The sequence below is a fragment of the Lasioglossum baleicum genome, unplaced genomic scaffold (assembly GCF_051020765.1).
Source record: "Lasioglossum baleicum unplaced genomic scaffold, iyLasBale1 scaffold0151, whole genome shotgun sequence".
In the NCBI taxonomy this organism is placed as follows: domain Eukaryota; kingdom Metazoa; phylum Arthropoda; class Insecta; order Hymenoptera; family Halictidae; genus Lasioglossum; species Lasioglossum baleicum.
Window position 1 is genome coordinate 21,670 of NW_027469211.1, and position 26,254 is coordinate 47,923.

General features: G+C 44.1%; 1 protein-coding gene across 1 annotated transcript; it reads left to right on the forward strand.

Annotated features, from left to right (window-relative positions):
- Positions 1-33: 33 nt before the first annotated feature.
- LOC143220055 (uncharacterized) lies at positions 34-4,627 on the forward strand. Its single transcript, XM_076445800.1, has 3 exons — positions 34-67; positions 151-651; positions 744-4,627. Exons 1-3 carry the CDS (start codon positions 34-36, stop codon positions 4,625-4,627), a joined length of 4,419 nt encoding a protein of 1,472 aa, XP_076301915.1.
- The last annotated feature ends 21,627 nt before the right edge of the window (positions 4,628-26,254 follow it).

A 26,254-nucleotide genomic window follows, 5' to 3' on the forward strand; every position in this document is an offset into this window, starting at 1 on the left:
GTACTTTTCCTAAGGCCGCAGCCTTACTTAAAAATGTCAAGACGACTGCCGAAAACTTCCAGGTCGCGTGGGAGAAACTTGAAAACCGCTATGAGAACCGTCGAAAGCTGGTCCAAGCCCAGATCAGACTCCTTTCGAAGCTATCTCCAGTTCGCAAGGAATCCGCCGTCGAATTGCAGCGACTTTTCGACGAAACGTTTGATGCCGTCGATGCCCTCATAAACCTTGACAGACCTGTGAACAACGCCGAAGACTGGATCGTTGAATTAACCACCCAACGGTTGGATCAACAGTCACGACGTGAGTGGGAGGATTTTGTCAAGTTATCAAAGGACATTCCCACTATGGAGCAGTTGAGGGAGTTTATGCTCGGGCGCATACAAACCTGCGAAGAACTGGAAGCTCCGCCGGAAAGAGAGTCAGCAACGATCAAGAAGACTGCAACCAAGAGCTTCAAGGTTCATCAAGTTTCCAAGGCCAGCCCCTCGGGAAGATCCTGCAGCCTTTGCCAGGATCAACACTTCATTCAACACTGCAAGCAATTCCGTGATAAGTCACCTTCTGAACGAAAGGACGCTGTTCGTACATTAAACATCTGCTTCAACTGCCTTGGCAACCACCAAGTTAATGATTGCAAGTCCCCGAAGCGATGTCAGCGATGTGAAGGCAAGCATCACACGCTGATACACGACGCAGTTCCATCTCGACAGGAGAATAATGCAGCTGGGACCTGCGTGCTGCAGTTCTAGGCCCACTCGGACAAAGCAGCCTCGCTCGTGTACTCATCGATCCCGGCAGTGAGGTTTCCTTAGTCTCAGAAGCTCTGGCTCAACGACTCGGCCTCCAAAGAAGTCAGGCTAGGATTCCTCTTCGTGGCGTTGGAAAATCCAGAGCGCAGTTCACTCGGGGGAAGACTGTTCTCGCAATTGCTCCTCATCACGAGCAAAAGAGAATCTTCGAGGTTCCTGCCTACATTCTTCCCGAACTCTCCAAGTACCAACCTCGAAATCTACCCTCTCCCAGCTCCTGGCCCCACGTTAAGGGATTGAAACTCGCCGATCCTATCTATCACCATACCGATCCTGTAGACATCCTCCTAGGAGCCGAGTCCTACGACCTCATACTCTTGGAAGGCGTCAAGAAAGGGCCGACACACACTCCACTCGCTCAGGAGACCCACTTCGGCTGGATTCTGACCGGAGGATCTGGACCGTCGAACTCTAACTGTTCGGGTGATCGCGCTGAGGCTCCAGTACTTCACAGCAGGGTAGACCAGGAACTTATGGCTTCCTTATCGAGGTTCTGGGAGCAGGAGGAAGTCGAGGCAGCGATTCCTGGCACGGAAGACGACATCCGAGCTGAGGAACACTTCTCCACCACTTACGCCCGTCTACCTGATGGTCGCTTCATAGTGCGTCTGCCGTTCAAGGACACTCCAGAGTTGGGAAACTCACGACACACCGCCGTGAAAACTCTTGATGGTCTAAGCTCCAGGTTCCGACGCTCTGAAGAGTTCAGGATCGCTTATCAAGACTTCCTGACCACCTACGAGGCACTAGGGCACATGTCGTCGACTCCACCTTCTTCCGGTTGTAACTCCTATTATCTTCCTCATCACGGAGTGCTGCGGGAGAGCAGCAAGACTACCAAACTACGAGTAGTTTTCAACGGCTCAATGCCTTCTTCTAATGGGAAGTCACTCAATGATTTCCTTCTTCGGGGTCCTAATCTACTGCCTAATCTCGCTGACGTACTTCTGAGATGGCGGCGACACCGATTCGTGTTCTCAGCCGATATCGAGAAAATGTATCGGCAGATTCTCGTCTATCCTGAAGACCGAAGGTGGCAGCGGATCGTGTGGAGATCTGGAAGGAGGGAAAACCTACTAGATTACGAGCTCAACACTGTAACCTACGGACTTGCCTGTGCACCTTACCTGGCAATCCGATGTCTTCACCAACTCGCCCAACTGGAAGAGCTACGGTATCCACGAGGCTCCCACACCGTACTGAGGGACATATACATGGACGATGTCCTCACCGGAGCTGACTCCGTTCCAGAGGCTCGTCTGAAACAACTTGAGGTCCGAGAGCTCCTCATGGCGGGCGGATTCCCACTCAGGAAGTGGGCCTCCAACTCTCGGGAACTTCTGGAAGGACTCTCCATCGACGAGCGGAAGGGAATCGTCGAGTGGGACTCTCTCACATTACACAGCGTCCTGGGCATCCAATGGCTCCCTTCCTCTGACTGTTTTCAGATCTCCGCTGCCACTTCGATTCGGAACACTGGCTACACTAAGCGAGCGGTGCTCAGCGGGACGGCACAGCTCTTCGATCCCCTTGGCTGGTTGGCTCCCGTCACTATAGTCGCAAAGGTTCTCATGCAGTCTCTGTGGCTCCTCAAGATTGACTGGGATGCACCTCTACCAGAAAGGGAGGAACTTATCTGGCAGAAGTTTCAACAGCAGCTGCCCACGCTGCAAACTATTCGAGTCCCACGCTGGCTGGGTATCAGTGGCTCCAATCCAACTATCGAGATCCACGGATTCGCTGATGCTTCCCAGCGAGCTTATGCGGCTGTGGTTTACTCTCGAGTCCTCGATGAGAGGGGAGTTGCCACCGTTTCACTCATCGTCGCCAAATCTAAGGTAGCTCCGTTGAAGAGAGTCTCACTACCGAGACTTGAGCTCTGTGCAGCGTTCCTGTTGGCCAAACTCACCGACCACATCACCAAGGCGCTCGACTTGCGGGATATCGGACTACATCTTTGGTCCGACTCCTCGGTGACACTCAGCTGGATTCAGGGGCATCCATCTCGTTGGCCGACGTACGTGGCCAACCGAGTCGCCGAAATCCAGAGGATGGTGCCTCTAGCCAAGTGGCATCATGTACGAAGTGCGGAGAACCCTGCAGACTGTGCTTCCAGGGGTCTGTATCCAACCGAGATGACAAACTTCGAGCTTTGGTGGAGGGGGCCCGAGTGGCTTTCTTCATCCGGACACTTTCCGGAGACCGTGGGCAGTGAAGCTCACCCCGAAGCCACTGAACCACTCATTCATCACGTGGCTCGCCGACCAGAGGGATCTGCATGCTCCTTGATCGAGCGGTTTTCTAACCTGACTCACCTACTCCGAGTGCTGGCTTGGTGTCGTCGTTGGAGACCTGGACAACGAAAACCAGAGTCAATTCTCACTGCCTCCGAGATACTATCTTGTAAACTCACTCTATTGCAGCTGGAACAAGCTGCACACTTCATGGAGGACATCAGGGCCCTCCGGAAAAACCAACCGGTGCCATCCAAGAGCCGGCTAGCAAAGCTCAGTCCTTTCCTAGATCCTGAAGGAGTACTGCGCGTTGGCGGCCGCCTCCAGGTCACCAACCTCACCTACGACAGGAAGCATCCCGCTATACTTCCAGACGACTCTGCCTTGGCAAGGCTGTGGGTAGACGCTGCGCACAAGCGGTGCCTCCACGGGGGAACTCAACTGACTCTCGCTACTCTTCGTCAAGAGTGCTGGGTCCTCAAGGGTCGTCATATGGTCAAGTCCTGTATCAGACATTGCACCACTTGTATACGTTGGAAGGGTCAAACTGTACAACCAAAAATGGGAAATCTTCCATTACCACGACTAACTCCTTGTCGTCCTTTTTACAGATCTGGAATTGACTATGCTGGACCAATACTGCTCAGATCCAGTAGTGGCCGTGGTCAGCGCACCTCGAAGGGATACATCGCCGTATTTATTTGCCTCGTCACTAAGGCCGTACATCTGGAGGCTGCATCGGATGGGTCCACCGATACCTTCTTGGCCGCTCTACGACGCTTCATTGCACGGCGTGGTCGCTGCTCCGAACTTTACAGCGATTGTGGACGGAACTTCGTAGGCGCTAACCACGAACTGCGTGGCCTTCTACGACAATCGGAGAAACAGGGAGGAGGCCCATTCGCCGCAGCTTCCAGAGAAGGAATTACCTGGAGATTCAATCCTCCTTCCGCTCCTCACTTCGGCGGACTCTGGGAGGCAGCTGTTAAGTCCGTTAAGTATCACCTCCGCAGAATCATTGGCGAGCAGAGATTGACCTTCGAGGAGCTGACCACGCTTCTGACGGGTATCGAAGCTTGTCTCAATTCCAGACCTTTATTGCCTATGTCAGACGACCCTGAGGATCCAGTTGCGCTAACGCCTGGTCACTTCTTGATCGGGGAACCTCTCATCGCAATCCCGGAGCCCAACCTCGAGGACCTTCCAGCATCACGCTTGGCTCGTTGGCAATTATTGCAACAAATGCAACAACATTTCTGGAAGCGCTGGTCACGGGAGTACTTAAATTCACTGCAAACTCGAGGCAAATGGCAAAGGGACAAGGCACTAATCAAGGCCGGAACTCTCTGCCTTATAAAAAGTGAACTTCTTCCTCCCACTCAATGGCCTCTCGCTCGCGTAGTAAACGTGCACCCGGGACCAGATTCTTCTATTCGAGTCGCAACTGTTCGTACTGCCAAGTCGCAATTTCTTAGGCCTGTACACAAACTAATTCCATTACTAGCGCCGGACGATGCTGAGACAGATGCTGGAAGGGAACCCGAGGCAGGCGTATCACGCGACTCTTCCACTTCTCATCTGTGAAATTTCGAGCGCGTTTCAATTTTAGGTTAAGCACTGTACAATTCGCGTCACCAATTAACTAGCAACATCATTTACTTAGGGTAGTTTCACTCACCTCATTATTCACTTCATTTTAATTGTATCCATCTCGGCAATCATTAGCACTGTAAACTTCCATTTTTTCACTCGCGTCTCATCGTTCATTTACTACGTCGCACGTTGCCAACCCATTCATTCTTCTCAATTTCGTCAATGAATGACGAGGCGGGCGGAATGTTTGGGATTGGCTGCGCGTATCGCGAGATCGTGACGCACGATCCACCACGCAGCCCAGTGATTGGCTGCTCCGCTCGCCGTCGCGAGATCGATGATCGATCAGCAGCGCGCCGCGCGGTAGGCTGTCGCCGTCGGATCGATTATCGACCTGCCTGGTGGAATTCCATTGGTCGAGATTTTCGATTAGCAGGTCATCGTTCCGACGGAGAGAGAAATCCGCTCTTCTGATCGATCGTCGAATCAATCGTTAATTAGCATCGGTACGAAAACGTCGCGCGTCGTGGGACCCGGTTTTCTCAGCTATTTCGATTCTTTTCGCTTCGTTCTAATTACGTTCTCAGCAACGCTGCTGTGAACAATCACGTTCCTTCTGAATTACTTGTTCAGTTTTTTTATTGCTTCAGTCAACCATACAATTGTGCTGAACGTTGTACATATTTTGTATAAAGTTTTGTTGAGACTATTCGCTAGACGGAAATAAAGTGCTCGTCCAAATTTGGTGAAGTTCTTTGTCCCGTCTGATCTCAAACAGTGTCTTATCGTTATTATTAATGTATATTTTTTCAGATTTTACAGACTTTGCGAACAGGTTTTAAAAAATTGGACATTACCATAAATTCTAAAAAATATCAAAGTTTGGGAGATACCAGGTATATAAAAATTCAATAATGAGATATTGTTTAAACAACCGTTTTTTATTTTTTTCGGAATTTTTTATATAGTGCATCGTATTTTAAAAAAAATAAAAATAAATTATTCCGATATTTCTTTACCTTTTATAGGTGTATTATGTAATAGTGAACATTTTTAACAAACGTAAAAATGCAATATGAATATTGCTTCGACAATATATTTAGAATATCACTATAACAATTATATGGTTAGGAAAGAAGAAAAAAAGTGTTTAACGAAACAGAAAATCAATCGGTGTGGGATTCGTTCTAGGGTCCAACATTCGATTCGCAACGGGAGACCTTGCCGTCTGCACTAATCGTATCTGCTGGAAGTCTTGCTCACATATTAAAATATAGGCAAATAAAATATTTTTAAAATGATTTTTTTAAAGTTTGTATATTATTTTTCTGAATACAAGAATGTTCACTATTACATAATACACCTACAAAAGGTAAAGAAATATCGAAAAAATTGATTTTTATTTTTTTTAACACCAAACCTAGCGAGGACTAAAAATTCTATTTATTTACATTTCGTGCAATTTTTATTACAATATGTACTTGTGTGGATAAAGAAGTTTATCGAATCAATGCACTATACAACGATGCACTACATAAAAATTTCTGAAAAAAATTAAAAACGGTTGTTTCAACAATATCTCATTACTGAATTTTTATACATGTAACTGGTATCTCCCAAACTTCAATAGGAAATATGCATTTTTTCGAATTTTTGGTATTTTCCAATTTTTTAAAACCTGTTCGCACACAAAGTATGTAAAATCTGAAAAAATATACATTAATAATCACGATAAGACACATCCAACTAGAGCTAGTACCTTTACCCGAGTATGTATATGGGATACCCGGGTACTCGGGTAATTTTCGTTTACCCGGGTATCTCATGGCTTACCCGAGTAGCCGACTATCTCATAAGTCACAGTTCTACATTCAACATAATAATTTAAACGTGGCACTGCGAGAACTTCAAAGTCGTATTACGCTTGAATTTATTTCGAGTCGATTCCTTCATGTAAGCCGTTCGTTTCGTACGAATGGCACGCTCGGTGCGAGCCGAGCTAAGCTCGACTGGATTGATCGAGCCGATGAATAGTCAGCATGGTGCAACCGTTCATCAGCTTCAGGGACTGAAAACTGTTATGATATCGGTTCCGGTTCTGGAAACAGTTATGAAGAACCGAAATGATGTTATAACTGTTACGAGAATATCGGTTCTGGCTTATATCGGTTACGGTTACGGTTCTGGAGAACCGATATTATTTCGGTTCTATAACTGTTATTTTTCGGTTCTGGATTTCGGTTCTGGATTTCGGTTCTATCATTCTGTATTCTGTATTGTGTTCGGTCAGTTCGGTCTTATATATTTATTATGTAAGTAGATATTTTTCGTTATTTATAATTCAAACAATCTTTAAATAAATAAATTTTTATAATTTATTCCTATATTCGTTACTTAAATTGTTATTTCAATCATTTATTGATAAAATAATTGTTTAAACAAATTTTTATAATTTGTACAAATTTTTATAATTTGTTTCTATATTCGTTACTTAAATTGTTATTTCACTAATTTATTGAATTTCAATAATTTTGTGTACAGATTTTTATAATTTGTTTCAACAATTATTTTAACAATAAATTATTGAAATAACAATTTAAGTAACGAATATAGAAACAAATTATAAAAATTTATTTATTTTGTTACGAGCCAGGGCCGCGAGCAGCACGAGTGGCCGGCGAAGGGTTATTACCCTAGGAATATGATATAAATTTGTTAGTTAAGGAACGCGGACGAACCCAATGCGAAATTGGGGAGCCGCTAGGATTATTGACAGCGAGGACGAACCTGACGCGAAGTCAGGGAGCCTCTAGGAATGGAGTCAAACGCAGACGAACCCGATGCAAAACCGGGGAGCTGCTAGGAGGTTGTATAATAGCACAGACGAACCTGATGCGAAATCAGGGAGCTGTTAGGATGCGGACGAACCCAATGCAAAACTGGGGAGCCGCTAGGTTGGATAAATCTCTGTTCGGACAATTGGAATGTCGCGAAGAACCTGATGGTTAATCAGGGAATTGCTAGGATAATTAGTAAGCCTCGTAACTAGTATAATTTAATTGATACAATCCGAGCGGTAAGATTGTATCATGTGGGGACGTTCAATTACTTGGTTAGGATATTGGACGATAATTATGGGTTTAATGAATTTGAGTTAATTATCAAAGAAGACAAATATATTCTTACTATAGAGTTTCGTTCTACAAGTGTACTTGTGTCGCGAATGAACTGAATTTAGAATAGGAAAGAAATTGAAAGGTGATATTACCTAAGCTAAGACGCACGGTGTTGACGCACTGGCAATGCGGGGGACTCGGAGCAACCTTGTCACTGCCTAACAGATTTTAGACCGAACTCGCGGAATCTGTACGGTTAAACTTTGATTCAAAAGGAACGAACGTCCGATCTCACTGGTAGTTGACTTCCGAGATGCAGCACGACGCGACACTATTCGTGATTACGACAGTACTAGCCCACGAGAGTAGAAATGTAAGGGCTTATATAGCCCTGCAATGACGGGTGGTACTTGTCAGTACCCTTCAAGTGAACATTCGTATTTTGTCAACGACCAGTTGGTCGTGCGTACGTTTGGGCCCTAAACTAACCTAAACAATTATGTAGATTTATCTAGGGAAAAACTCTGTTCGTTTATCTAGGACGGTTCCTGCCAGAGATGATATTGAACACCTGTTCGTCATCCGTAACAATTTAAAGATTGTTTAAATTATAAATAACGAAAAATATCTACTTACATAATAAATATATAAGACCGAACTGACCGAACACAATACAGAATGAAAGAACCGAAATCCGGAACCGAAATCCAGAACCGAAATCCAGAACCGAAAAATAACAGTTACAGAACCGAAATAATATCGTTTCTCCAGAACCGTAACCGTAACCGATATAAGCCAGAACCGATATTCTCGTAACAGTTATAACATCATTTCGGTTCTTCATAACTGTTTCGATCAGAACCGATATATAACAGTTTGAAACTGTTATTTCCAGAACCGTTTCAGTCCCTGCTACAGAACAGTGACTCGGAAAAATATTCAGATGCTTTAAAAAAGACGATAACTTTTTAAATATCGTACTATACGATATGAAGTTTTTTGGGAAGCTAGAGCAATTAGTTTACTACAGGATGTGAAAAGAAATTTTTTCAAAAAAATGCAATTGTTCGGAATTGAAGGAAAAATATGGAAAGTTGGATTTTACAACTTTTTATGTGGGCCCCCCCTATATTGAGAACTCAAAAAATACGTTTTATAGATATGTGTCAATTATATGCACTGTGAAAGTTTCATCAAAATCGGTTGTTGCGGGAAAAAACGACAGGCATTGAAAGATGTAAAAATTCCTTAGGTATACATAGACCGAAAATCGTGCAAATCTGCAATTTTTACCATGTTTAAACATTTGTAGCTCATTGCAACGTCCACCGATTTTGACGAAATTTTCAGAATATGTTTAATTGATGCAGATCTACGAAACGTATCTTTTAAATTTTCAATAAAGGTCCACATAAACCAAGCAGCACATTAACAAATGAAGATATATTTTGTGGACTCTTATTGACATCTGATCCGCACATATCAGCAATGCGAGTAAAATCGTCTAAGAAAAAAATTCAAAATTTAGATCCGGAAGCTGAAGCATTGATAATTAAATAACAGACAAGGCAGGCTTTGAAATGCATGGACTATAAAAAATAGTGCTTCACGAAACCAATTTAGAATGAAGAGACTGACAAAGTTATTGATTATATGATTATATGCTGACATGTTATTCATTATATGCTATTATTGTTATATTATAAAACCGTTATTGTTATAGCATTTGTTTCTTAACCTACTAATAACCCATCACTGCTGTATTATTCATTTCAAATGTCATATCAAAAGTTATACAAGAATGTCACTAAATTATTATAAATTACACACAATATTATAAATATTATAAATTTTTGTAGGGATGCAAAAGCACGCGATCGACGGTTAGGATGTCCCGAGAGGCAAAAACGAATGGCGAGTAGGACACACGCGGATCACCGATACAATAAACAGCTGAGACAGGTGAATGCCCTAGCGAGAGTGTACGAAAGAGTGAGAGCGCGAATGTGCGAGAGAGAGAGAGAGAGAGAAAGCGACGACGCACAGTGCGGACAAACGTGGCATATCTCACTACACGTGTATATCACGATGTACGATAAATTCCTTTGGCAAAACGTTTTACATATTAGGTGGTAATTGATATTATTAATCATATAACAATAATTTTTATGCATAAATATTGTTAATTTTTTTTTTAAATTTATTAATTTTATTGTTACATTTTTTTTGTGAATAATTACTATTGCATTTACATTAGTAACCAAATTTAGATTTTTATAAAAAATTTTACCATGTGTCGCACTCTCTAGAGTCCCAAAAATCAAATAATATTACATTAATTGTAAATCAGTGTTGCAATAATAATTCTGCATAATGGAAAATGCTCACCAAGGTATATGCATTCTTTTTACATTTAATAAAGTAGATTTATTTTTTGTATAAATTTTCAACGGTGGTTTTATTTATTACTTGCATATTGTATATATATGTATATAAATAAATATATGAATTAAATTCATTTTTTAAAAAACTAGATATTTATAAATTCGTATTGCATTTCACATCAAATTAAATATTTATAATTATTATGCAACAAAAAAAAATATATTTAATTAGCTCATTTATATTCGAGATTAGTATAAATTTATATTTTAAATTTAATTACCCCTAATACAAAAGGTACAAAAATAATTATACTTTTTTAAATCTAATTAAATTTCTTTTACAATACTATTTAAATATAAAAAAATTTATATATTTATAAATAATTACTAAAATAAAATAATTTATTAAATAATTTTTTTTATTATATATATATATATATATATATATATATAAAAACGACGGTTAGGATGTCCCGAGAGGCAAAAACGCATGGCGAGTAGGACACACGCGGATAACCGATACAATAAACAGCTGAGACAGGTGAATGCCCTAGCGAGAGTGTACGAAAGAGTGAGAGCGCGAATGTGCGAGAGAGAGAGAGAGAGAGAGAGAGAGAGAGAGAGAGAGAGAGAGAGAGAGAGAGAGAGAGAGAGAGAGAGAGAGAGAGAGAGAAAGCGACGACGCACAGTGCGGACAAACGTGGCATATCTCACTACACGTGTATATCACGATGTACGATAAATTCCTTTGGCAAAACGTTTGGTTGTCGATTGTTGCCGGCGCGCGGCCGGCTTCGCATATTCTCCGGCCTTTATTCTTATTCGCTGCCGTCATTTAGAACAGGGCTCGAAATTTTTTCATCGCGACGGCCGAGAATCGGAGACTATGCGTCCCGCGCGTCTCGCTCTCCGGACTGGCCCTAGTGCTCGGAGCTGCTCAGACGCGTACCATTTCATAGGCGCTATTCGTGGTGCATCATGATGACACTCGTGTCAATAGGTTTCCTCATTACACGTTGTCAATGCGTTTTTTTTTGTTAGTGCTATCTCCTGTAGGCCTACTCTACTATGTCGCACGATAATTTCGGACAACAGCTGTAGAAAATTAATTAGAAAAATAAATTCATAAGATAAATTAAAAAATTTAAAATTTAGTAGGCCTACAGGGGATACCACTAGCAAAAAAAAAACGCATTGGCAATAGTACCTCAAAGGTAATGCGGAAACCTATTGACACGAGTGTCATCATGATGCACCACGAATAGCGCCTATGAAATGGTACGCGCCTGAGCAGCTCCGAGCACTAGGGCCAGTCCGGGGAGCGAGACGCGCGGGACGCATAGTCTCCGATTCTCGGAAAAAATGACGGCAGCGAATAAGAATAAAGGCCGGAGAATATGCGAAGCCGGCCGCGCGCCGGCAACAATCGACAATCGACACTCGAGGCAGAGCCCGAGACGAGCTATGGATTGATGTTATTTAGAATAACGAATAACGAATAAAACTCCCGGGATTCATTCGTGACTAACGAATAACGAATAAAGCGTTATTCGTAAGCTACGAATAATTTCCAGCGAATAAAATCGTTATTCGTTATTCTCGAATAAATCCTGGGATTTATTCGTTATTCTTTATTCGTTATTCGAAATAAAATTTGCCCAACTCTGTCTAGCGATTCTGACTACTAAAAAACCTCGTCCTTGCATTATCGAGAAATCAGAAGTTGAATCCCGTATCCTTGCAATCCTCGCGTACGTATACATGGTCTAGCGGTGTATGAATGTTCACGCGTGAGCGTCGTTTGTTTGGAAAGAAATTGCAGCTACATTGCACGCTTCGCAGCAACGTGAGCCTGTCCCGGCGCGGCGCGGCGTTTGTTTACTTTCTCACTCTGGTCATACATATATAGGGTGACCTTTCAACTTTGAAAGACTACATACTCCTTGATTTTCGAATGCGTGGTCGGGCCGGCCCTCAACGCCCCCCCACCACCTAATCCTAACTAATTCTGATCGCATGATTTTTGCATTCTATATAGCCGTCATACAGGATTTGAACTAGTAATGAGAGAGACACCCTGTTTTTTCTCTCATCTCCACAGCGTGTTTAGAAACAAAAAGTAAACAAACGCCGCGCCGGGACAGGCTCACGTTGCTGCGAAGCGTGCAAGAGTACGGAAAATTCAATACAGTATCAGCGATAGTTGTTTGTGAATAGAATCTCGAAAACTAAAATCGAGCGGCAATACCATGTATAGGAAAAAGTTGTTCAGAATGAAGCCCCTAATGTAAATATTTGCCGAATTATTTACTCGCGACAGCCGATTTTCGAAGACTACGCCCCCTTGACCCCATCGCTTCCTGTGGTGCACCGTCAATGGAAATAATTTTACTTTGACTCGAGAGAATCTTGAAGAGTATGAAAAATTATGTCGAAAATCATGCAGTATATGTATGTACACTTACCTATTTCGTTGTAATTTTCTTCTGCTGTATCTTTTTGTGGAGCATCGAAGTCGTTTTGTACTGCTTCTTCCTTTGGGTGCTCGACTGGACACCGTTTGCTCCGTAGGTTGCGATGAACTAGCACTCTCCATAACTAATAATCACTAATCACCCAAATCACCAACTAACTAATCCCTAACTACCGCACAATGCCGCGCAAAGACTAATACTGTGAATGGCTCAAAGAACAATTCACGTCTAAACGCGTTTGTGTTCGCCAGTTATAATGTGGTTATCATGAAGGCTTCAATTGTTCCGATATCGCGCACCGTTTTTCGTACGATGGATGGCCGGTAGAGGCGCTTGCAGCCTCAATAACCGGATACACGGTGAAAAAAAAAATTTGAAAAGATTTGTATGATTTGATTCTGAAAAATGAATGTATATATAACATGTGCATTTGTGTATATTTTGTAACTTGTAGAACACGTCCTGAAGTTTTTTTGTCCGTAACAGATTGTTTCGGTACTTCCTCGCCAATATTACTGCCTCAGATATGGCGGCTCAGATAACCATGATTGTACCGTAATTATTGAAATCTATTTATTAGAACATCTATTTTTCATTATACATCTAGCCTCTATAGCAATGACCAATTTTCCACTCAAATGACACCGAACGTACGCTTTCCACATCATTATTATTCACTGATTCTGCAAGAGCACGTTCTACAATTTACTTACGGATAGTCACGATTTCAGGAATTTTCATATTTTACCACGTTTTTATTAGTTCGCTTTTTTCTAGTTTCTGTCAGAAAAGGTTGATCGAAATCTTCGGCCTGATAACATATTGAAAGATCTTGGAGGTTACGGCGAGGTGTGGCCTTTTATGCACAATTATCGATCGAATTGAGACATCTATTCATACATTTATCCAATAATATATTTTCGAATCTGTTCCATTACTTTTTGCCATTTTTGTAACTATCTTTTGTATTTTTCAATTCTAATATTGTACGATAATATGTATATTGATTTATATTTTGTTCAATTTTAGGAAAATGAACAAAATCGAAAAGTTTGAAGGGGAAGAACGGGAGGAGGCGGCGACGGCAGCGGCCACGGCAGAGGCCACGGCAGCGGCCACGGCAGCGGCCACGGCAGCGGCCACGGCAGCGGCGACACCAACGGTGCCGACACCGCCGGCTGAAGAGTATTTCAACTTGGCGACGGCCGTCGCCAACTTGAATTTGCGGCATCGCATGCCGGTGAGTAACTATTCACTACTATTAATTAATAGTGTGTATGTTACTACATTGTTATTAATAATGGATATTTTATATGTTACAACACAGGTACATAACAGGCCGATGAGCGTGCCGGGCTCCATGCCGGGGGCCATGCAGGGCGCCATGCCGGGCGCCATGCAGGGCGCCACGCAGGGCGCCACGCAGGGCGCAATGCAGGGCGCCATGCCGGGCGCCATATTTATTACGAAGCAACAATTGGTGAGTTATTACAAATGAACTGTGTTATTTTTAATCTTCGATGTACTAAAGTAATACCTATAATAAATAAATATTGCTTTGTTGCAGACAACCATAGCAAGGGAGTGGCGGCGTCAATTTTACTCCGGCCGCGGAGGACGCGGAGGACGCGGAGGACGCCGAGGACGCGGAGGCCGCGGAGGCCGCGGAGGCCGCGGAGGCCGCGGACGCGTGGTAGTCCACCACAACTATTATTAAAAAAATTTTAAATTTTATTTATTTAAAGTGTACTTTTTTAAATAAATATATATACAGAAAATATATAGTCTCTTTAATTTAAATCGAGCGAGCTTCGCATGCCCAGCGCACTCTTTGAACAGCTCCTACATTTGAGATAGAGAGAGAGAGATAGAGATAGGAAAAAGAGTAAAAGAATATAGAGAGCACACGTGCAGAGAAAGTAAATGAAGATAGAGATAATTAGTGTTAATAAAGTTAGTGTAAATAAAGAGAGTGAACAATAGACTCTAATTATCGTATCTTTACAGAGAAACAAATTTGGTCTGTTGTTTTAATTACCAACCCAGGATACAATATTTAGACATTATAAAACGACAATTAGAGTCTATCTATACCCGATCTGCTAATTTCGCGCCATACAGTCTTCCACTACTTTCCCCCCAATAGTTCCCCACTTTCGGACGTAGACGTAGATACGGCCCTGACGAAACTCGCGCATGCGCGCGAAAAGCGCCAACGATCCCATCACTGAGGCCGTAGGCACACGTACACGTCGCTCCAGCGGTGTGTATGTAAGCACTATACACAGTCTCACTCGAGCACACCAACGCTGCAGCATCGTCAGCCATACTGTTACGTCACGCCGGCGAACATAGCTTCTCCGACGGGCAACATGCAGCTGAATATTCCAAAACTATTGTTTGGAAACCTAAAGGAATGACTTTTGAAGCAAACAGCGCACCAGATTGATGTTTCATCTAACGGATTTGATTACGAAAAAGCCCCATCGTTGCGTTATCGAGAAATAGAAGGGCAATCGTCGCGAAATCTTGTCATGCTCGCAGGCCGTAGGCACACGTACACGTCGCTCGAGCGGTGTGTATCAGTGTGTATGCAGTATGCACCAACACTCTCTTGCTTGAGCACACCAACGCTGCAGCATATCGTCATCCAAATTGTGACGTCACGCTTGCTTACGAATCCTACCTTACCGACAACATATTTTCTGCTTCCTCTGTTTTACCGATACAGTGATTGCTGACGAGTCGTCAGTGACGACGACAATGATAAGTAACCATCACTGGGAAGCGGATGTCAACGCCCGTAGCGGAAAATGTCGGAACTGTATTTTTACATAAACCTCACTTTGGGACGATTTCCAGTCGAAAATGTCTTACAGTTTGTTTAATACTCAAGTAAACAACGTAATAGATGTTGCATTGACAATGTATATGCTCCTGCTAGTTCGCTGTTTGCTTACTTTTTCCATAAGAGCCCTAAATCTCTTCATATTCATGAAAATGAAAGCTCTTTATAATTTACGAAAATTCGTCAGCTGCAACGCTGCAGAATAATGAAAATTACGCGTCGTAATCGTAAAAGAACGTCTTTTGAAGCAAACAGCGCGCTAGATTGATCTTTCATCTAGCGATTTTGACTACTAAAAACCCCCGTCTTTGCATTATCGAGATCTCAGAAGGCCTTTCCCTGACCCTTGCAACCTCTCGTACGTATACGTGGTCTAGCGGTGTGTGAGTGTACCAACACATTCACGCGCGAGTGTCGTCTGCTAGGAGACGGCCCCCTTAAGGGACTTCCCACATCTGTTTTTCCCGAGTGGACCCAACAAGGGGTTTTTCTTTCCCCTAAAACTTTCTCTGTAGCTTCACTTCAGTTTCGGCTCGCTAACGATACAGACGTCTTCTGACTAGTTCTTCTTCGGTTAAATAAAGAACAGACAGTTTGAATTCTTGTGTATTATTTCTGTATTATAAATACCCATTTCCATTAGGTTATGGGCCCAGGACACGCTGTGTATTAACTCCGTATATAGTTACCTGTTTATTTCTTTTTAAAAGTATTTAGTGTACAGTTTATTAAGTGTGTTTGACTTGTGTAGTTTTTAATTGTTTAGTAAGTGTAAGATACTTTAATAAGTGACAATGGACACTTCCAAGGACAGGAGAAATATTCCCCAATTTAGTGGTACAAAATATAATGCGTGGAAACACAGGATTCGAAATTTTCTGTTTGAGCTTGATGTGCGAAATCTATTTTATCAAATTTAGATTCCGTCTACGAAAGCCAGAGTACTGCTACAGAATTGTCAATTCGCAAAAGACTACTTCGGTTGAAAATGAAGAGTGATACTTCACTGAATGATCATTTCGAAGTATTCGATGAGATGATAACGGAACTATCGGCTGCTGGCGTGACTGTGACGGAAAATGAAATCATCTCTATCCTGTTATCAAGCTTACCAGAAGCTTACGACACGGTAGCGACTGTCATAGAAACTATGATAATGGAAGCGAAAATAACTTTAGATATTGTGAAGAAAAGACTCTTGGATCACGAAACCAAAATCAAAAGTGAAAGAGTAGACACCAGTGCAAAAGTGCTGCAAGTACAAAGGATGGAAAGAGGAAATCAACGACCAAGCAATTTTGGATATGAATCTAGAAGAGGAAACCACAAAGGACACTGCAGAAGAGGAAATGGATTTAAACCCAACAAATCATCATTTGCTGGAAAATGTCATCAGTGTGGAAGAAAGGGACATATGATTAAAGATTGCTACCATTTCAAAAGGAGGCTTCAATATAAGAAAGAACAAAGTAACAATAGTCAAAATTTACACACTATTCAAACGGCTCAAGCCGTGCCGAATGAAAATGTCTCCGGCTACGCTTTTAAGACCGGAAACTATAAAGTTGCGAAAAGTGAAAAATTAACATTTATCCTCGACTCCGGTGCATCGGATCATATCGTCAACAATGAGAGTGTATGCTCACACGCGATCCAGTTAGACCCACCTATGAAGATTTTGACTGCGAAGAATGGACAGTATATCACGGCCACAAAGAAGGGACAAATACCTGTAACCAGCAACATGGGCATTGAAGGTGTGCTTGGAGATGTGCTGTACTGCCCTGACGTGCCGTATAATTTATTATCAGTCAGCAGATTGCAGCAGAAAGGAATGAGTATTAACTTCAACGAGAGAGGTGTTCAGGTTACTAAAGACGGAAAAATGGTAATGTATGGTAAACCTTTAAATAATTTGGTATCTATGGTTTTTGATATTACAAAGAAAAGAGTAAATTTATTGAACTCTTATATGCCTAGTAAAATAATTAATAATTACGAGCTATGGCATAAGCGTTTAGGGCATATAGGGAAAGCAAAGTTTTTACAATTGAAAAATAGACAAATGGTGGAAGATGTGACTAATCTCGAAAAAGTAATTCCAGACGATTATCTTTGTGAAGCTTGTATAAATGGGAAACAAGCACAATTACCATTTGAAAAGGCAAAGGATAAGAGTCACATCAGGCAACCATTGTTTATAGTTCACACAGATGTTTGTGGCCCGATCACTCCTTCTACGATTAATGATAAAAGATATTTCATTACATTCATTGATGAGTATACGCATTACTGTGTAACGTATTTGCTTGAAAACAAATCAGAAGTTTTCACAGTGTTTAAAGACTTCATTGCAAAAAGTGAAGCGCGTTTTAACTTAAAAACTGTCAATCTATATTGTGATAATGGCAGGGAATACTTATCGAATGAAATGAAAGATTATTGTGTACAGAAAGGAATAAGCTATCATTTAACGGTCCCGCGGACTCCGCAATTAAATGGTGTTGCAGAACGCATGAATAGAACGATTACAGAAAAAGCACGTGCAATGATAAACGGCGCAGGTTTAGGAAAAGAGTTTTGGGGAGAAGCAGACTTAACTGCTACATATTTAATTAATTTAACCCCATCGAAAGCTTTAAGTGTAGATAAAACCCCATTTGAATTGTGGCATAATAAGAAGCCCAAATTAAAATATCTTAAGGTTTTTGGTTCCACAGTTTACGTTCATAATAAAGTTAGGAAATCGAAATTTGATGACAAATCTTACAAATGTATATTGTAGGATTTGTACCAAATGGTTATAAAGTGTGGAATGTAGAAAATGGGAAATTTGAAATAGTAAGGGATGTGATCATTGACGAAATAAATTACTTAAAATCTCGGCTTGTAATAAAGGGAAAAGATATGGAAAGTGAAACTGATGCATCTCGAGAGGTGCCGAAATCAGTAGATATACAGTGTGGTTATAATAAATCTGATAATGAAAAATCAGATGTGTTGAAAAGGAAGAAATCTGATAACAGTGAATCAGATATGGTAGGGCCGAGAATAAAAGTAATGGTAGATCAGATGGAAAATAAATCTGTAATTGAAACAGATATAGCAGGAGTGTTGGGACCAGAACAAAATGAAATAGTAGAATTAAAGGATAGCAGAGAGGATATGAGAGTGCTCACGCCCGGGTTTTGGCCGTGCCCATATAGTGCTGCCCCCTACTTTAGTACTTAGCCTGGATCAGCTCCTACATCATCTTTAGCATGGACAAAATCCTACATCATGTTTAGCCTGGATCAGATCCTACATCATCTTTAGCCTGGATCAGATCCTACATCATTTTTAGCCTAGATCAGATCCTACATCATCTTTAGCCTGGATCAGATCCTACATCATCATCACAGTTTACATTGTTTTATATAAAATATGTAACTCTAATATACAAATCTCTAATAACACTGTCCAACACCAAATTTGTTTTCAATATACTGTTGGGTTCTTCTTATAGAGTTTTTTGCGCTGATTCCGAATCTGTCCTTAATTTTTCTCCTATACGCACAGTTTTTGAAAAACATGGCTTTGAAAAAAAACATATTTTTCAACTTTAAACAAATATTGTGGTGTTATTATAAAAGATATTGAATTGTTCTTTACAGCAAAAGATTCTGTAGACTTTCCCGAATACAATGATATCCAATATTAATACATTATGATTGTTTAAACATGTTTAAACAATGATTAAAGACGGAGAGACGCCACTTTTGCACCAATTTTTTAGGATATTTTCGAATTTATCTCAAAAAATTAGGGTCCAGCGGAAAATCGAACTATACCACGCGATAGAGCAGACTTTTATCTGATGCGGCCAGAGGTTGATCATAACGGCTGACGTGAACGCTAAATCCCCCATGTGGCACAGTGGGATTCTGGAAAGTCGGGGCGTGATGCTGGAGGAGACGATAGCGTCAGAGAACCTGGTGGTGCTCAATAGCCCGGGCAACCCCCCAACTTCCGAAACCACTGCGGAGAATCGAACATCGACGTCACTATGGCCACGGAGGCGGTGGCCGGACTCATCCGCGACTGGGCTCTGCATGAGGGATGGACGACGAGCGACCACAACCCTATCTCTTTCTGGGTCGGATTCCCTGATCGAGCGGGGCCACCGGAGCCCGAGAGTCAGCGCTGCACCAACGCTACCGAACGACCAACGTGGACTGGCCAAGATTCCAGGGTGTCCTCCAGCAGATCAGGGGGGTCAGATTGCGGGATTTTGGTCCGAGGAGCAGGGACGAGGTGGAGGTGGCGGCGGCCCTAATTCAGGACTGCATCGTGTCCGCCTGCGACGCTGTCCTGTAGCGGAAGCAGCGACACGATAGATCTGTCCCATGGTGGACGCGAGATCTCACGGCCCTGAAGAAGAAATCCTACAAGACCAGAAAGGCCTTCCAGGTTGAGACGGACCCTGTGCGAAGGATCGCCCGGAGTAATGAATACCTCCTGATTAGACGCAGGTACACGGCTGAGATCCACCGAGCCCAGACGACCGACTGGCAGAAATTGGTGACCAACGAGGACAATGAAAATCTTTGGGGGCTGGTGTTCAGGGCGTGTATGAGGAAGTGCAGCCCGGAAATGACGCTGTCTACGAGATGCGGAGGCGCGGACCGCCCGATCACATGGGAGGACTCCGCCCTGGAGCTCCTGAACGCCCTTGTTCCGGATGACACCCCTGACAGCACAGAGGAGCAGATGGAGAGGAGAAGCTCTCGCCTCGCGCCGCCTCCGACGGCGCCGGATGTCTCGAGGTTCACCGACGCCGAGGTCCGGGATGCCGTCGCCTCCCTCCGGAACGGCAAGGCCCCGGGACCCGATCTCATCGAGGTTGCCGTGTATAAGGCCACATACGGCGTCCTTCGTGCCGAGATCTTGAAGTTGTTCAACGTCTGTCTGGAGTTCGGATGCTTCCCCGCGGTCTGGAAGGTTGGCTCAGTGCGCGCGTTGCTTAAGGGCACGGACAGGGATGAGGCGCTCGCGAAATCCTACCGCCCAATATGCCTCCTGTCAGTGATCGGGAAGTCCCTCGAGAGGCTCATGGTCGGGAGGCTTGAGGCGACTTTCATGATGCCACAGTATGCAACGCGGCGGCAGTTCGGGTTCCGTAGGGGCAGGTCAACGGTGGACGCGATAATTGAGATGCGAAGGTGTGTTGAGACCTCCGATCGGAAGTATGTACTTGCGATCATGTTCGACATTGCTGGCGCTTTCGGTAACGTCTGGTGGCCAAGCATTATGCATTACCTCAGGGAGAGGAGCTGTCCCGGGAACTTGTACTCCGTAGTATCCGACTACCTGTCTGATAGACGAGTCACACTCGTTGGTAGAAACGGAAAAGTGGAGAAGGGCGTATCGAGGGGGTGCCCGCAGGGCTCCGTGGCGGCTCCCCCTTTCTGGAACCTGGTGTTCGACGACCTCCTGACGACCTTGGAGAGGGATGGACACGAGGTCTTCGCGTATGCTGATGATCTCTCGCTGCTCATCGCCGGTAACACCAGAGCCGAGATTGAGAGGAGGGCGCGCGCGGCGATCGCGACGATTGAGGGTTGGTGTTCTCGGGAGAAGCTGTCTCTGGCCGGAGAGAAGACCGAGATGTTCATGCTGAGAGGATCATTTGCGAGGAGCAGACCGCCAGCGGTCAGAGTCCAAGCAAAACAAATCCGCATGGCTGAGTGCGTGAGGTACTTGGGGGTGCACTTCGACACAGGCATGAAGATTAATACCTACATCAAGAAGGTAAAGGATAAGGGATTGCAAAAGATCAACGCTCTCGCTGCGGTGGCGCGACGCACATGGGGACTTAGGCACAAGGCACTGCGGACTTTGTACACCGGACTGTTCCTCCCTATTGTTGCATACGCGGCTCCGGCTTGGATGGATCTGATGACTGGAACTGGCCTTAAGGCCTTGCAAGCGGCGCAGAGACAGGCGCTTCTGCGTGTAACTAGAGCGTACAGAACTGTCGCCACGGACGCCCTCCTCATCGTCGCAGGCGCGCCCCCGATTGACCTGCATATGCGGCGCCTGGACATCCGGTACAAGGCTTCTAGAGGGAGAAGCTTTGACATCAATGGCTATAGCTTCCCGGAGGACTTCGACGGTGGGCGGCCGGACATGGACCTCAACAGTGAGGTGATTGAGTATCTGCTGCGAGAGTGGCAGACCAGGTGGGACGGATCGACGACCGGTAGACACACTTATGGACTCTTCCCCAACGTGCTGGACAGGCTTCTCATGAGGTGGATGTTCCTAGAACACCACGTCGTCCAGTTCCTGTCAGGGCATGGGGACACAAGACTGATGGAACGCTGGGAACACATCTAAACCCATTGCCGACCATACTCTATGTGAGAGGCGATACTAAACCCTGAAAACGTGGCCAACCAGCGAACGGGAAAATGTTGGGGAAAGGCCAGAACAACCAGACCGGCGTTGCTGATATGGAGGGAATTCCGAGGTGCAGCATCCCTCCTTCAGGGGGGTCGCCTAAACTAAATGTCCCTACTTTTTTTTTCGTTCGAACCATGTCTGTGGATTTGTGCGGATATTGGGATGCAGGTTTTGGCCATTTAATTGTCAATAAAACTGTTCGGGATTCGAATTATGGGATTTGCCGGCCGTTACGCCAACCGTCGAGCTACACTTGCTCTGGCTGTTTTTCATAATGTTTAGAGTCGCGTAGCGATCGTTCGTTACCGTTGCGTACGGCCGCGAGGTGTTTGTAAGCGCCCATCTCCGGTAAATCCCATAGTTTGAATCTCGAAAGTTGCGTCTTCCCGGATCATGCGATCGATCCGGAACCAATCGCGTGCGACCCCGCCTGCCGTTTCGGAGAATATTTAAAGGCCCTCCTTCGACGGCGCCTCTGTCTGTTCGATTCTCAGTTCTCCGAATCAAGCTTCTTGTTCTGTAGCTAATTGTTTGCTCACGACACAGTATACCTCCGATCAGTTATCCGAGATAACACGAATAATTATTACGCACTTTGTAATTTCTGTAATTATTCTTTCGCGTCGCGATCAGTGCGTCTGCCCGCGTCAAGATTTTCCTCCGAACGCGGTGAAGATCTCCGTTCGCGGCGACCCTCGTCAAGGAGTCATACAAGATTTCCGTCGCAATTCAAAGGCAGAAATATCGCACGCGCAAGATTTCCGCATTTCGACTCGTTGGCGATTGTTGATCTATCCAGTTTAAAATAAATTGCAGTGTGAACTCCACTCTGAAATTAATCTCTCTCCCTCATTCTCACGATCCTTGTTGTTCCGGCCACCCGTCACAGAGCCGATCCGCCGAACCGGCGTCTCGACAAGCGTCGGTTACCGTCGTCTCAGCGTCCCCACCACGCGCAATGAACAGGTGATTTCGGGCATGAGACGACGGTAACGGTCGGACGACATCGATGTACACAGTCGGTTTTGGTACCACGGCATACGTGTACACAACAATAACGCGCTATACAATCTCACTGTTACGAAACTGAACCGTCGATCTTGAACTCGGGATTTCCACAGTGTTATTCGTCATCCACCGTTTCTTGTCGATTCAGTTATTCGCCACAGATATTTATACCGTGTCATACATTTACGTTAATATATGCTTCATCGTGAGTTTACTACAGTGTTCATTTCTTCCACCCACTAGCGATCCTAGTTCATCGGTCCGATCTCAGACACTTGTCATTGCCGTCCTCGCGCACTCATTACTGAGCGGTTCCAGCGTCAGGCGCCTCCGACCGTCGGTCGACGCCGAACAAAAACAACATGTAATTGTTTGAAATAATACAATATGTTCATATTGTGTTCAAGATTCGAATTGTGAATTTGCCGGTCGGCACGCCAACCGTCGAGCCCCGTTCGCTCTGCTCTTTTTTCAACCCTGTTTAGAGTCGCGTAGCGATCATGCGTAACCGTAGCGCGAGGCTGCGGTGTGTTTGTCAGCTCCCATCACCGGCAAATCTCCACTATTCGAATCTTGAACCGTCGTCTTCCCGGATCACGCGATCGATCCGGAACCAATCGCGTGCGACCCCGCCTGCCGTTTCGGCGAATATTTAAAGGCCCTCCCTTGGCGGAGCGAGTCTGTTCGACTCAGTTCTCCGAATTAAGCTTCTCAATCTCTTTTCTTTACGTTTGCGACAATCACTGCGCTTTCTATATCGCAACTCTTCTTCGAAGTTCGTCTGGAGTTGCCTTCGAGCTGTCTTCTTTCGCGTCGCGATTCGTGCGTCTGCCCGCGTCAAGATTTTCCTCCGAACGCGGTGAAGATCTCCGTTCGCGGCGGCCCTCGTAAAGGAGTCGCACAAGATTTCCGTCGCGATTCAAAGGCAGACGTCTCGCACGATCAAGATTTACGAATTGCGATTCGTCGACGACTGTTGATAGCTACAATTTCAATAAAGTGCAGTGTGAACTTCACTCTGAAGGTAATCTTCCTCCCTCATTCTCACGATCCTTTTCATTGCCGTCCTCGCGCGCTCATTACTGAGCGGTTCCAGCGTCAGGCGCCTCCGACCGTCGGTCGACGCCGAACATATTGTATTATTCGTATCTTATTAATAAAATAAAAAATTTACATTTTAATTTCTTACTTTTGAATCACATGTATTATTTTCAGGTGGCATTCGTATGGGATAATTGGTTATTTCAGCTACATTGTTCTAATAATGTAAAGGTTGGAAGACGAAAAGTTCCGAAAGGTTTGGAAGCAAACGAAAAAGAAGTTATTTATTATAACTGTACGTGAATTAATGATGTACGGATGTACATATATAGTTCATCGTTCAACGCGTTTGAGGACTCGTACAAATTCGTGACCGTCTACCATAATCGATCACTAGCGACTCAATCGCATTCAAATACACACGGCCAACATACAAACCGCTAACGCTCATTGCAGGCATACCAACATATGAAACGCACACACCAAGAATACAAGGGAATAACCTGTAACCGTACCAATTACATATCGAGTGAGAGCGAGAGGGATTATCGCGAATCCCCACCACAGCGTGTCGCGAGAAGATCTGCGATCCTTGTCAAAATAAAGGACCGCAGATCATCACCGCTAATTAGGATGCGCGCGCACCGATCCCCACTCGATACAGATCGAAGGAGATCGATGCGCGAAGCAAATTCATCACTCTACGTCTGGAAGCGGGTCTAATAACACGCGACTCTAATAGATCCGGCGAAAACCGGTACTCGTTCGAGAAGTCAAACCGACTTCGCATTTCTAGTCAAACCGCCTAGATTGCCTTCGTCTTGTACGCGCCTCAAACCGAGGAGTCACAAGTACAAACCGTACTGTGGCACAGCCGAGATTAATAACTATTATCGTGTGTAACGATCGTGTCGGCGTAGAGTCAAGTGTAAAGGTAACGTACGAGAAGACGGCAATCTAATAGGAACTGTCGATAGATAGAGTCGTGTGATTATCATTAAAATCATAATTGAACGACAGAAGGATTTAGTACGACTCTTATTTGCGATTCTAGAACCGGAGTGGGATCAGGCTCGCTTAATAGCGCAGACGAATTCACTCTTTCGGTGAAGCCTAGTAAAAGGAGTTTTGTACGTGTCGGCATATATGTACTTCTCCGAGAAATCGGCAGAGTACGTATGTGATACGACGATCGTCATCTGTCGGGGTTTTATACGTTCAAATGACAAAAGTGATTATGTACTGTGTTGATTTACTATTCCAGAACCGGAGTGGAATCAGGCTCGCTTAATAGCGCAGAAGGATTCACTCTTTTGGTGTTGCATAGTAAAGAGGCGCTTTGTACGTGTTGGCATACAGCATACTTCTCCGAGCAATCGGCAGAGTATCTATGTGTTTCAACGGTCATTTGTTGTCCGGATTATAAACTGTAGAATTGATTAGCACAATACGAGTGACTAGACACTGAACCGGAATACAAACGGGCTCACCGCTTGGTGCAGAAAGGGTGTATTCTTTTGGTGAGGCAAAGGTGACGAGTATTGTGCGTGTGAGCAGGGGCGATACCTCTCCGAGGAGTCGGCAGGGTACGCTCGTGTTATAACGATCGAGTCTAGCAGTCCATGTACGTTTAACATCTAAATCCAGATCAATAAAGATTGTTGAAACAATTCCAGACGTAGCGTCTCGTGGGTGTACTGGGAGCGTGGCTATAAATTGAAGTATCGCGTTTGGCGACCGTATTTGTAGTGGGAGTTTTCGGTAAAGAATATATTATCTTGCCTGCGTGCAAGTTTCTTTGATAATCGCGTTTAGCGAACGTCTCTTCAAGGTTTATAGTAATAAACTTTGACTGGGTTGGGAACCCTAATTTGAAGTATCGCGTTTGGCGACCGTATTTGTAGTAGGAGTTTTCGGTTAAAAATATATTATCTTGCCCGTATGCAAGTTTCATTTGATTCGCGAGCGAAACCGTATCCGTCACGATTTATACATTTTCATTATATATTACATAGAACGGTTCCTCGGAGAACCTTTGTATTTCGGAGAAGTAGGGTTACCTCACGGTATTGATTTACAACACTGAGTATATTAATTGTCGGCGAACGAATGTGCGACATACCAGCGTGTTGACGCCGAGAGTCTATAATCCTGACGGAAGATCTCTATATAGAAAAACCTGTATATAAAGCTTGGTACAATATACCCTACTTTTACCTCCTAACTGGTTCTCAACTTATTTATCAGATAATCCAAACCTCTCCGCTTCCAGTGCCTGGAGGCACGAACAAATTATATCGTAT